The sequence below is a fragment of the Onychomys torridus genome, chromosome 4, assembly GCF_903995425.1.
Source record: "Onychomys torridus chromosome 4, mOncTor1.1, whole genome shotgun sequence".
NCBI classification, from domain to species: domain Eukaryota; kingdom Metazoa; phylum Chordata; class Mammalia; order Rodentia; family Cricetidae; genus Onychomys; species Onychomys torridus.
The window spans coordinates 46,616,429-46,629,971 of NC_050446.1; the positions used below are offsets into that span (position 1 = coordinate 46,616,429).

At 42.1% G+C, this 13,543-nt stretch overlaps 1 protein-coding gene across 1 annotated transcript in view; it reads right to left on the reverse strand.

The window, feature by feature from the left end:
- The window catches only part of Ccdc173 (coiled-coil domain containing 173), a 30,820-nt gene extending 17,331 nt beyond the window's left edge, over positions 1-13,489 (reverse strand). The window contains exons 1-6 of the mRNA XM_036185485.1: positions 13,377-13,489; positions 12,644-12,870; positions 9,242-9,415; positions 8,936-9,129; positions 2,805-2,961; positions 830-969 (exon numbers count right to left, since the gene is read on the reverse strand). Coding sequence (XP_036041378.1) covers positions 830-969; positions 2,805-2,961; positions 8,936-9,129; positions 9,242-9,415; positions 12,644-12,870; positions 13,377-13,425 — 941 coding nt within the window. The 5' untranslated portion in view covers positions 13,426-13,489. The remainder of the gene's footprint in view (positions 1-829; positions 970-2,804; positions 2,962-8,935; positions 9,130-9,241; positions 9,416-12,643; positions 12,871-13,376) is intronic.
- Between the last annotated feature and the right edge of the window lie 54 nt (positions 13,490-13,543).

A 13,543-nucleotide genomic window follows, 5' to 3' on the forward strand; every position in this document is an offset into this window, starting at 1 on the left:
CATAGTGAGTTCCAGGACAGTCAGTGCTGTCTTGAAAAATTTAAAAAAAAAAAAGAAAGAAAGAAAGATAGACAGATAGACACACCCAGGACACTGGTGAGGCTCACATTTGGGCACATCTGTTATGGCATTTCCAGAGGGGAATAATTGAGAGGGGAAGCCCATCCTGAATCTGAACAACACCATCCCATGGGATGGGGTCTTGGACTGAATAAAAAGAAAATGAACTGAGCCGATGCACAAGCATTCATTTTTCCCTGCTTTCTGGTCCACATAGAGCTGAACAAACAGCCTCAGGCTTCTGCCTCTACAGCCTCTGGCCACCATGAGTTTCTGCCATAACGGGCTGTTTATACTCTACATTGTGAGCCAACATGAACTCTTCCTCCATTCAGCTGTCTCTTTTCAGGTGTTCATCAACAGCAATAAGAAAAGGAAATGGATAGACCGATGTCTACCAGGCTCCTCCAGCTCAGCATTCTTTCTCCTAGAAGAGACCAGTGTTTTCAACAATCTACCACAGAGAGTTCTGGAACATTCCGTGGGTGCACCTCAACTCTCATGTCACCAACTGTCCCAATCATCTCTGAGACTTCATTTTCCTGTCTCAGGTAGCACTTTAGCAATTGTTAGGTTAGAGCCCTACCTGTGGGGCTAGACAGACAGCTCAGCAGTTGAGAACACTTACTGCTCTTGCAGAGGACCTGGGTTACATCTCAAGCACCCTCACGATGGCTCACCACAACCCACAACTTCAGTTCCAAGGAATGCAGGCAAAACGTTCATAGTCATAAGGTAAAGAAATCCAAAAAGTATTTTTAAATCCTACCTGTGTGTTTCAGCTTCCTTGTCTTTCCTCATTTGTATAAGGCGTTTTTTAGCTTTGATAAACTTTCTGATCTTTTCATCTTCCTCCTCTTGCTGCTGCTGTTCTACAGCCCGGATGATATTTTTGTCATGCATATGGTCCTTAAGGAAAGAAGTATGGTTTGTCACAAAAATGCCTTCCAACATATCTACCAAGAACCTGTCAAATGGTTATGGCTTCTCACATAATTATTTTTCTCCTGAAAATTTATCCCAAAATAATCAGAAGCCTGAATAAATGTTTATGTCCACATACTTTATATCAAGTTTACTTACATTAACAACACAACATTCTATAAGTTTTCTATTGGAAACATTCTATAAGTATTCAAGAATGCAGAGATAGTTGAGTAAATTGTAATATTCAGTGGCATGAAACTTTAGAACATAGCTTAACAAATCACTGACATCCCAAACACCCTTCCTTAGGAAGATGCTCAAGGATATTCTTCAGCAAGAGGGAAAGTGAACCAGAACAGGGAGACCTCAGAGTCAGAGTGGCAAGGGAAGCCCCAGGAGGACAGACAGGCAGCAGCAGCAGCAGGCCCAGGGGACAGGCAGTCCTAAAGGCAAGGGGATGGAGGAGCCTCAGCAGATATACTCTAAGAAAAACAACCTTGGTAATTGCTCATTGTTCAGTTGAATACTGAAAATTAGCATCAATATACACTGGACAAAATTCATTGAATATATGGAAAAACCCTAAGTTATCAAAACAAAATTTTTAAAAGATCAAAAAGTAGTCACTAAACAAATGAAAATCAAGGTAGAAAGGCAATGGTTTGTAATAGTGGGCAGAGTGATGCACACCTGTGACCTGTGGGGGGGGGGGGGGGCTGAGCAGGAGAATTATAGACTCGAGGCCAATCAGGGTTGCCTAGGAGACCCTGTCTTCAAATGAAAAAGAACATTCACATAATGTAAGAACTAGAGCCGCCGCGGTATATAGCTTGGATCTGCAGAGGCAAATATTGACACAATCCTGATGGTGACTTAAGAGAGAGAACTGTTGAGTAGGAGATGAGAAATGCATTACACAGGACGAGAGCCAAATCCTCCACAACCAGGACAAAGAGGCAGACCATGGCTGACACTAATAAATCCGATTGGTACCATCTGGAACCTAATATAAAAACTAAATACAGGGTGAGCAAGACGGCTCAAGGAGGCAGGCTGCCTGGGCCTCACGGTCCTGAGTCCTGGGGACTCGTGGCACAGGGAGAGAAGTGACCCCCAAAGTTGCCTTCTGTGCTCAGCACACGCACATACAGACAAACACACGTGCAAGTAAGTGTAATACAATCATAACAACAGAAAGTAACGCACAGCACTACTAGCAGCAGAAGAAAAGGCTAAACAAATCTGGTAACATCTGACTCTAGGTGTCTAATGTTTTAACTTTGTCCGTGTATTATTTACAAAAAAGAAAAAGAAACATTGGAGCTGGAGAGATGGCTCAGTTGTTAAAAGCACTGGCTGCTCTTGCAGACACCCACATGATGGCTCACAACCACCTGTATCTCCAGTGGCTCCAACACTGTCTCCTGGCCTCTGCAGGCACAACACAGATGTGGTGCACAGACACACATGCAGGCAAAACACCCACATGCATAAATTAAAAATAAAATTTAAAAAAATGTTAAAGTATTTTAAAAACCATGAAATCAAATAAATCACATCCATAAGACATCACAACAAAATCATTCATAAATTACCCCATTCATTCCTCACAGCTTTTAAGGAAATTAATTTTAAATAGAAAACGTATTATTTTCTTTCCTGCATGGAATGCCATCTGCACAAAACCATACTGAACAGGATCACTCCAAGGACGGGTTCACAAGGACACAGCTTGCTGGATCCTAGTTTTCTCTCTAGCGTTTCTTATGTCAGGCATCTGACTGTGTAACTGCTCCACTGAGGCATCTTCAACTCACCAAGAACAGTTTCCTGCTTTCATTGATCTCCTTCTGTTTCTTGCTTAGTTTTTTTTTCGTTTCTATTTCATACAGCAAATTCTGACGCTTTATCTCCTCAGCATCTTTTTCTTCATTTATTCTCCTTTTTTCTTCTTCCGTCTCACGTTCCTTTATTCTAAAGCAAAAACCTAAGTGTAAGTGAGAGCCAACCAAACATACTTTAGAGAGAGGAAGCAGGCTCTAACCTGGGGTGGTAGGGTATCGAGTTGTGTTCTGGAAAAGAAGACACGAAACGGCAGTGACGAAGACAATTGGGGCAACCCAGGACCGCCCGGATTGCCTGGCTCCAAACCCACTCTGTTTGGAAGAAGCCTGACAGAGACTCAGGGGTCCTTGTCTTTAGACAGGACAGTCAGCTGAGTGAGGAATGGGAAAGCTCGTGGACTCCAGTGCAGAAAGAAGCCTCTAGAGGCCTCATGAGGTCGGTGTGAAGGAAAGAGCAAGGGAGTGTACCCAATGGGTTGCTAATCCTCCCCTAGCTCCTTGCTAGTTGGCTACTGATGCCTTCTGAGTGGTAAGCTCCAAATGCTCTGTGACTCCCAGGGCTCACGCCTGGGTTCTTCAGGGATATCTGAAGGTCGGCCTAACAGCACAACCCTGATCCGGAAGGTCTCTCTCCAGCACCGCCTCTTCAATTCACTTCCCAAACCCCATCACCATCAAACCAGGCGCTCCCATCAGCAGCAGTACAGAGCAGATTCTGAATCCCTGGGCTCCCTCAACTGGCAGGCACCCCTGAGCACAGAAACTGCTCACATCCCACAGATCTACCCACTCGTGGAAAGCCCATGCATTAGTGTGACAACTGTTTTTCATTCTAAACAGGTGGCTCAGGGTAAGTCAACAATCTAAACAGACAGCTGAAGAATAAGGCATTCTTTCATATGCACGCCATCAAGCAAACGTTACTCCTGGAGTCTTTTTTGCAACAAGAGAGGAAAACTCCCTTCTGCTAGGTCACAGAGGACAACACAGGAAGTAGGCCAAGAAATTCCACACAGACACAAGATAAAGCAGCTTGGTAGTCAGAGCATTCTCTTCAGGAGGAACTAAAGAAATTTAGGATTGTGCTGGCCCTTGCCACACCAGGTTAATGGTAGCCCTAAAAAATTAAGTTTTCAAAATTGTACTGGCTGATTTTGTAATATTTTATGTTTACTAATCATATTGAAGAGGCAGATTCACAAGTCTACAACAAAGATCTAAAGAATATTAGAAAAAGAAAAATATCCAATTTTGCAAAAAAAGTTTAAAAAACATTTAAGGGGTTGAGGATTTAGCTCAGTAGTAGAGCGCTTGCCTAGCAGCCCAGGGTTCAATCCTCAGCTCCACAAAAAAATAAATAAATAAATAAATAAAATAAAATAAAATAAAATAAAATAAAATAAAAAATTAAGTTTAGGACAAAACAAAACACAAAAAATTGCATCTTTAGGACTGGAGAGATGGGCTCATTGGTTAAGAGCACGTCCTGTGTCAGGTACACAACCCCATGTAATTCCATATAACTATGGCTTCTGATGCCCTCTCCTGGCCTTTGTAGGAACATACTGTGTGGCTTATACACACAAACACATCTACACATAAATAAATACAGTGGTGTTTTTTGGTTTTTAAATCTGATCAAGTTAAGAGTCAAGATTTACCATCACCAATACCAAAAACATTCTTAGGCTGTAGTCAGCTCTGGTTGGTTAGCAGAGCTGCCGCCCAGGGCATTGGGCTGAAGAGGACCAAGAACCAGCAGGAGGAGGAGGTGTGGGTGACTGACATCTGCCCTAACCCGAGAGTGCAGAGAACACATGAACGTTTCCATTTCCTTGTTGAACCAGAGGACCTGAAATTTCTATCAACATTCTAAATTTGCATTAAGTCAAATTACCCAAATAAGGTAAAAATCTTTACCCACAGATAATTAAAAGTTTAATTACTATAAATAATGTCAGTCAATGACAACCTCTCTCCTTTCACTGGCCCAGCAGATGTTTCCCTCACATTCACATCATTGCTTTTTGCCCCAGAATGAATCACACAGTGGATGCACAGACATGTCTGACTTCCAGATGCAGTGGATGCACAGACATGTCTGACTTCCAGATGCAGTGGATGCACAGACATGTCTGACTTCCAGATGCAGTGGATGCACAGACATGTCTGACTTCAGATGGGCTAGTGCACTATAAAGCAGCTCTGCCACCACGCACAGGCCACTGTGACGGCTGAGACAGCCCGACAGCATTAAAGAAGGTTCACATTCCCTCTGCCCCAAACATGCTTATTGAGATCTAGTATCTCTCAAGCTTACCAAGGCTTTGAATAGTCCTATAAAAGCAGGAGGGAGGCCAGGCCTGGTGACACAAGCCTTTAACTCAGCAGTCCCGGAGGCAAAGGCAGAGGCAGATCTCTGTGAGTTAAAGGTGAGCATGGTCTACAGAGCAAGTCCAGGTCAGCCAGGGCTACACAGTGAGACCTTGTCTCAAAAATAAACAAACAAATAAATAAATAGAATTTTATCACAACAGGAAAGTTTGTTCCTTACAGGGCAATTCAGTAGCATCAGTGCCTGGATAATTCCATAGGTATTTTACATTCACTATATGTAAAACCATATCCAAATCTTCCTCCTCTAAACGGATCCCTGTGATTTCATTTTGATGAACAGGAGCACCATCTTTCCCATTGTCCATGCTGGAGGTCTGAGGACTTAGTCCCTCTGTAATCCTTAACCCCTTATTCAATTATCTAACACCTATGTATATTAAAGTTCTAATACCACGATGAAACAGCCATTAGGAAGCTTACATGAGAGTTAGGGGCTACAGATAAAAACTGTGATGTGTCTGTCATAAAGAAAGTAAGAGATGCCGGGCAGTGGTGGCGCACGCCTGTAATCCCAGCACTCAGGAGGCAGAGGCAGGCATCTGAGTTCAAGGCCAGCCTGGTTTACAGAGCGAGTTCCCGAACAGCCAGACTACACAGAGAAACCCTGTCTCTGAAAAAAAAACAAGAAAAGGAAGAAAAAGAATAAGAAAAAGATTCACAACTGAGTCACACAGACCTCTCTGGACTGAGCCGTACCCCAAGAGATGGAAAGCCTCTCAGAGATGGTAAGAAGACCACAGATAAAGATCAGGGAGTAAATTCCAGAGAGAAAAAATAATGCGTGAGAAGTACTGAGAACAGAAAGTTCTTATCAGGCACTCAAGGCCTGGAAGTAATTAGGAAATGGAAAGTTGTAGGAGAGAAGCCTGAGAAAAGATGAGGTCAGATTTGACAGGGCCAAGTATTTTATTCATTTTACTTTAAATGACTGTAAAGCTGCTGAAGCATTGAAAATAACAGAATACTTAACTTGATTTCCATTTTAATGGAATATCACAGATGATGAATAGCAAAGGGGGTGGGGAGTATGAGAGTGTGGGGTCACTAAGGAGGCTGATGCACTAATCAATGTATTAGATGAGAGCACCTGAGGCTAGCTAAGAGGACAGCTATAACTGTTTGGGAAGAAAACACGTCAGCGGGAATTGCTTACAGACTTGCTGTGGAACGTGAAGAAAAGGAGGGATCAAGGTTTGACAGTGGGGTTTCTGGTTTGAAGTGGTGGAAATGAGTACCACTGGGGCAGTCTACTTCAGGGGTAGGGAATTTGTAAGCCTTTTTGAGGTACCCATGATCTCCTGGGCAGCTGGATATGTGAAGCTAGAGTTCCCAGAGGTGCTTGAGACCTCTAAGATGGATAAAATCACTTTGGACTCTTCTCTTTTTCTACCCTTTTTCATAAAGGAACTTATCCAGGGGAAAGCGATGCAAAGTCAATGGATTCAGAGGCAGTAATCAGACAAAAAAAATTTAGGACAGGACCTTATTATGTAGCTTTGGCTGGCCTGGGACTCACTAGTTAGATCAGGCTGGACTCAACCTCAGAGATCTGCCTGTGCTGAGATTAAAGGTGTGTACCACCAATCTCAGCAGTAAAATTTTCTTAAGCAAGGTCTATGAGGTTCTTCCTACAGAAAGATTAACAAAGGAATGAGAAATATGTATTGTCAATAGATACTAGGTTATGCTTCTTTGCAATGGGTATGTTTCATTTCTTGGTTAAAATCTCTATTTGGGGATTTGTGTCTCCATGGTTCCTTATTTGCCCTGTCTTCAGGATGCTTGTGCAAGGCAGAGTCTCATGCTGGCCACACAGCCACGGATTAGCCTGCCTAGGTCTGGTGCCTAGACACTGTTTACAATGTTGTTACTTTTCCAGGCATGGGGATAGAAGTTTTAATAACTGATTGCTGAGTACCTCAAAATGTAGTGGTCTTAAACAATAAACATTTATATCTCATGCCATTCCTGACCATCAGGACCCAGGAGTGGCTTAGACGGGCAGTTCTGAAGAGAATGCAGTCAAGCTGTTGGCTGAGGCTGCTGTGGGTCCAAAGCTTTATAAGGCTAGGAAACAATCCACTGTCACACACCTTCAGTTTTCCGGCACCTGTTCCTCCCCGTAGACCTGCTCTCACAAGATGGCAGTCAGGTTTCCTCAGAACTGTCTGAGGGACAAGCAATATACTTTTATGTCCTAATCTGAAATGTCCCACCCTGTCACTTTTGTCACACTGTGGTCCCTGGCAATGAGTCAGCATGCATAGCCTGTCCTCCAGCCAGTGGGACAATTAGACTCCATCCTCTAAGGAAGTCATCAAAGAACACGTGGACATATTTCATACCATCACCTGGGCAGTACCAGTAATACATTTCAAAACTTTTATTTATTCGATGGTATGATGTAGTGGGTAGCCGTTCCAGCTTTGACCTGGAAGTTCCAAGCCCCATTGAGGCTTCAGTAACTGTCACACCTATAACGCGGAGCCGAGAGAGTACCCTGAAGACCCGAGATCCAGGTGAGCCAGCTCTCTTGGTTCCTGGACCTTGGATGCTGGAGGTAGACGGAGTGGAATTCTCCAGAGAACACCGCTAGAACTGCGCTACACCTTTCCCAGACCCTGTTACCTATCCCTTCACTTGTAAGTTATCCCACAAAATAAACCTCCCTTTTAACTATGTGGAGTTGCCTTAATAATTTCACCAATAGTATGAATGTTTTGCCTGCATGTATGTATGTGTACCACATGTCCATGAAAGTCAGAAGGTGTTGGCTCCCCTAGAACTGGAGTTACAGATAGTTATGAGCCACCATGTGGGTGCTGGGAACTAAATTCAGGTCCTCTGCCAAGAGCAACCAGTGTTCTTAACCACTGAGCCACCTCTCTAGCCCTTGGTAAGGCAACTTTTTAAAAATAATTTATTTGCTTTTACTTTATATAAATTGATGTTTTGCCTGCAAGCATGTCTGTATGCAGGAATCAGATTCCCTGGAACAGGAGTTACAGACAGCTGTGAGCTGCCATGTGGGTGCTGAATTGAACCTGGGCCCAATGGAAGAGCAGCCAGTGCTCTTAACCACTGAGTTATTTCAACAGCCCTTTGTTTCTTCTTTTTAAGAAGTTGTTAGTGGATATGAGTAAATGTGTGTGTGCCTGAACAAAGTGTGTAGAGTGATGCACTTGTGAGGTCAGAGGAGAACTCTGTGGAGTTAGTTCTTTCCTTCAGGGACTGAACTCACGTCAGGCTTGGGTGGCAGGTGTCTTTACCTACTGATCATCTCAATGGTGTTTGTTACATAGACCAGACTAGTCTCCAGTTCTCCATGTTCATGCTGCAGTCTCCCAAGTGCTATGGTTACAAAATGTATCACCGTACTTGACTCTAATTGTGAGCTTATATATATTAATATATTTATTAATTAATATTAATATTAATAATTAATTTAAAATATATATTTTGGTTTTTCGAGACAGGGTTTCTCTGTGTAGCTTTGCGCCTTTCCTGGAACTCACTTTGGAGACCAGGCTGGCCTCGAACTCACAGAGATCCGTCTGGCTCTGCCTCCTGAGTGCTGGGATTACAGGCGTCTTCCACCACTGCCTGGCGAGCTTTACTCTTTTTCTTTGTATTTCTTTCTACCATGTGTTTTGGCATGCATTAACTTTAAAACCAGGGAAGACACATGCAAGGTGACATATACATACTGTTTAAGATGGTCTTCAGCAAGAGCAATTCTTTCTCTGCGTTGTTTTTCTTCTTTCTCTTGTTCTTGTTTAATAGCTTTCTCAATGTTGAGTTTCAATTGTTCCTCCCATTTTTTATCTGATTTTACTGAATTCTTTTTGAACTCAATCTGGGCATCACGCTCTTTCATAACTTTACTGAGACGAAGTCCTGACTACAAAAAAATTGTGCTAATTAAGAAAACTGTGTATCAATATTTGGAGACAACTGTTAACTATACATGTTAAATATACATATCTATAAACAGAAGAAAAGCCAGATAGTACATGAAAGCTTTTCACTCTTTCTGTTTGGTAAAACTGATACTGCTTGGCTTTTTCGATGGCCTTCTTTCTTTCTCCTTGTTTGTATATTTCCTCCTCCAAATCAAGAATTTGTCTTTCAGCCTCAATCTCTTCATCACGCTTTTGCTTGGCTTTAAGTTTCTGTTCTTTCATTCCCTGTGAAAAGACAAAATAATCAACCAATCTCTTTTATACTGCTGGGGATCAAACCCAGGCCTTGTGGTTACCCTAACCGAAAAGCAATCTTTTGTTTTTATTTTTCAATTTAATTGACCCAAAGGTTATTATCAATATAAGATCACTTGAATTTCACTATGAATTTTGATTGTGTTTGCATAGTTCATTAGTAAACATGAACTTACACTTTGAACTAATTCTTAAATTTTATTTATTTATTTTGTTGCATTGGTGTTTTGTCTGAATGCATATTTGTGCATCATGTGCTTGCCTGCTGCCTAAGGAGGTCAGAACACTGTGAACCGCCATGTGTGTGTGGGGAATCAAAACTCGGTGCTCTGGAAGAGCAGACAATACTCTTAACTACTTAGCCATCTCTCCAGCCCTGAATTAATTTTTAATTTAATAATAAGTGGGAAGCACATTTATATGATTTGAAACCCAAAACATTAATGGAGCATATAATGAATCTCTCCAATCCTAAGACTTCACTAAGATTAAAATTTTTTCTATTAGCAAATTATTGTGGTGCATGCTTGTAACTCCAGCTACTCAGGAGGCAGAAGCCAGGGAGAAGGATACTTGAGACTGAGTTTGAGGTCAACCTAGATAGTACAAAGAAATATCAAAAAGCAAAAGGATCTTCTGTCTTTTAAAAGATAAGGTAAGTAAATGATAATTCAAGATATATACTGAGAGGAAATATTTTCAAATACATACGTTTTCTTTGAGATGGTATTGTGGAGCCTAGGCTAGCCTGAAGCTCTGAACAGACAAAGATGACCTTGAACTTTTCATTCCCTTTTGCCATCTCCAAGTGCTGGGATTATAGGCATGGACCACCATGCAGCATGGCTTTGAGTGGTGCTAGAGGCTGAATCCAGGGATTCATGCATGCTCAGCAAGCACTCTACCAGCTGCATACATTCTTAGCCTTGTTTTTGTTATTGTTTGTTTGCTTTTTGAGACAGGGTCTTAGTATGTTGAACAGGCTAGTCTTGAACTCACAAGTAGTCCAGGTTGGCCTTGAACCCAGGGTCTTTCTGCCTTAGCTTCCTCAGTATTTGGATTACAAGGATGCACCACCACACTTACCTTCAGAATATCTTTTTCAAAGTTCTCTAAAATCAATAATAAGAAAACAAATCTAATCATAAAAATTTGAAGAGGTGCAAAACAAGTTCATCAAAAGATGTTTGGCCACTGGTCGGTAGCGGCACACACCTTTAATCCCAGCACTCAGGAGAGAGACGAAGGAGGATCTCTGTGAGTCTGAGGCCAGCCTGGTCTACAGAGTGAGTTCCAGCACAGCCCAGGTTACACAGAGAAACCCTGTCTCAAAAACAACAACAAAAGATGTTTGGTCAATGTTCCTTTCCACTGTTGTGATAGTATACTCAGGCCAAAAGCAATTTAGGTGATATCTTAGTTAGGGTTTCTATTGCTGTGAAAAGACACCATGACCACAGCAACTCTTTTTGTTTTTGTTTTTGTTTTTTGTTTTTTTTGAACTGATGATCGAACCCAGGGCCTTGTGCTTGCTAGGCAAGTGCTCTACCACTGAGCTAAATCCCCAACCCTAGAATCACAATTGTTTGAAACAGTTTGGAAATTTTTTATAAAATTAATTTTGTAAGATTTATATTTGTGTGTGTGTGGTGATGTTATGTTCCCCAAAATATTGTGCACCCTAATAAACTTATCTGGGATCAGAGAACAGAACAGCCACTAGATATAGAGGCCAGAAAATGGTGGCACACACACCTTTAATCCTAGCATTCCAGAGGCAGAGATCAAAGCTACACTGGAAACACGAGGCATGGTAACAAGAGCATTTAATCTCAGGAAGTGATGGCAGAAAGCAGGAAGGTTATATAAGGCGTGAAAACCAGGAACTAGAACTGGTTAAGCTTTTAGGCTTTGAGCAACAAATAGTTCAGCTGAGAGGCTTCCAGTCTGAGGAAACAAACTGAGGAACTGGCAAGGTGAGGTGGCTGTGGCTTGTTCTGCTTCTCTGATCTTCTAGCATTCACCCCAATACCTGGCTCCAGGTTTGCTTTTATTAATAAGGCCCTTTTAAGATTCATGCTCTGTGTGTGTGTGTGTGTGTGTGTGTGTGTGTGTGTGTGTGTGTGTGTGTGTGTAGGTTCCTCAAGACATCAGAAGACGTGTCAGATCCCCTGGAGTTAAGATTCATGCTGTGTGTGTGTGTGTGTGTGTGTGTGTGTATGTGTGTGTGTGTGTGTGTAGGTTCCTCAAGACATCAGAAGACGTGTCAGATCCCCTGGAGTTGATGTTACAGATGACTGAGCTGCTCAAGGTGAGTCCTGAAAACTGCACCCAGGTCCCCTGACAGAACTGTGCCTACTCTTTACTGCTGAGCCACCTCTCCAGCCACTCTTATCCCACTTACAAAGTCACACATACAAAGCCGGGCGGTGGTGGCACACGCCTGTAATCCCAGCACTCAGGAGGCAGAGCCAGGCAGATCTCTGTGAGTCTGAGGCTAGCCTGGTCTATGGAAGGAGTTCCAGGACAGCCAGGGATACATGAAGAAACTCTGTCTTGAAAAAATGAAACAAAAAGAAAACCACAAAGTTATATATACAGTGATCATATGATTTCACTATACACATCTATAGCAAGATATTTTCTCAAGAGAAATAGCAGCATATGTCCATAAACAGACTGATATGAATGTTCACAGCAACTATATTTGTAATAGTCAAAAGATGGAGACAACCAGACATCAACATTCAGTTGATACCATACCATCAAGTGACTAGATAAGTAAACTGTACTTATCAAACACCAGAATACCACTCAGTAATACAAGTATATATAATAGCATGAATAAATCTCAGACCCTGTTGAAAAAAATCTATAATAATAAATAGTCCAGTGGTGACCTACTAACTTATAAAGAAGAGTTACAAGGAGTTAAACAGGGCGTGGAAACCTTTAGGTGATGAATATGTTCATTATGTTAACTGTAATGATGGTTTTGGAGGCATATATATATGCCAAAATTTAACAAAATATTTAATTTAATTGGGTCATTTACAGTATATTACTTAAAGATATTGAAAAGGTGTCATTGTACTTATGACAGTTTGAATGTAAAATTATTTATAAAAGGTACAAGGCACTACTAAGAAGCAACAGTTAGTGTTCAAAGCATGTGACTTCTGGAAGGTTGATACTTACTGCATATGTGTTGGTCCAGTGTTTTACCAATTCTTGGGATTGGATATGCATCTTTTTCTTTGCTGTTCTTTCTGCACGAAGGGCTGCCGCTTCTCTTGACAACCTGTCAAGGCTATCCCGAATCCTTTCCCACTCAGCGTGAGGAATTATGGTGACCTGCCGTAGATCTACCTTGCTAGGCAGGAGAGGTGGATAAGGAATTTCATCGTTTTCAAAGCTCTTTATTCCTAATGCATTAAAAATATAATTATTAAATACTTTTCCAGGAAGCGTTCTCATGATTTTTTTTTTTTCTCAGAAATGTCTATAGTGGAGTGGTATCTGGAAATTGCCTCAAATGTGTAACTTAAGAACTGCTGAGGAAAAAAAAAAACCACAAGGCTTTATGAAATCAGAGGAAATTGAATCTTTGGTGATTTCCTTCATGTGTAAACTTGGGTAAGACATGTAATGTTCACACTCGGGTTCTCTGGGGGTGAGGCAGCGCTGTTGCTACAGCGCTCAGGCAAAACACGAAGATAGTTCACATTTCCAAGAATCTACTAGTTACCATGACAATTGCACTGTTGTGGTTGGGCTTGAGAAAGATTTTTTTTTTAGAAGAACCCCCAGGCCCCTGAGTATCCGACCGGCTGGGCAGTTGTGGGGAAGGCGGCTAACTTTCTGCTTTTTCTACCCCGACTCCTGTGAACTTTCTACTATGCCAGCTCCGGAACCGACCGAAGCAGCTCACCTGTGCTTTTCTTGGTCTGTCCGGAGCGCCGTCCAAAGCGCACCTCCATCTCTTAACTCGCCGAGCCCCGCGAGTCCAGGGCTCGGAGACTACCGCCACGCCAGCTTCAGCTGCCGAAGGGTTGCCAAACTGTTTGGTTGCTTAGCAACCACGCCGGAAGTGACGTT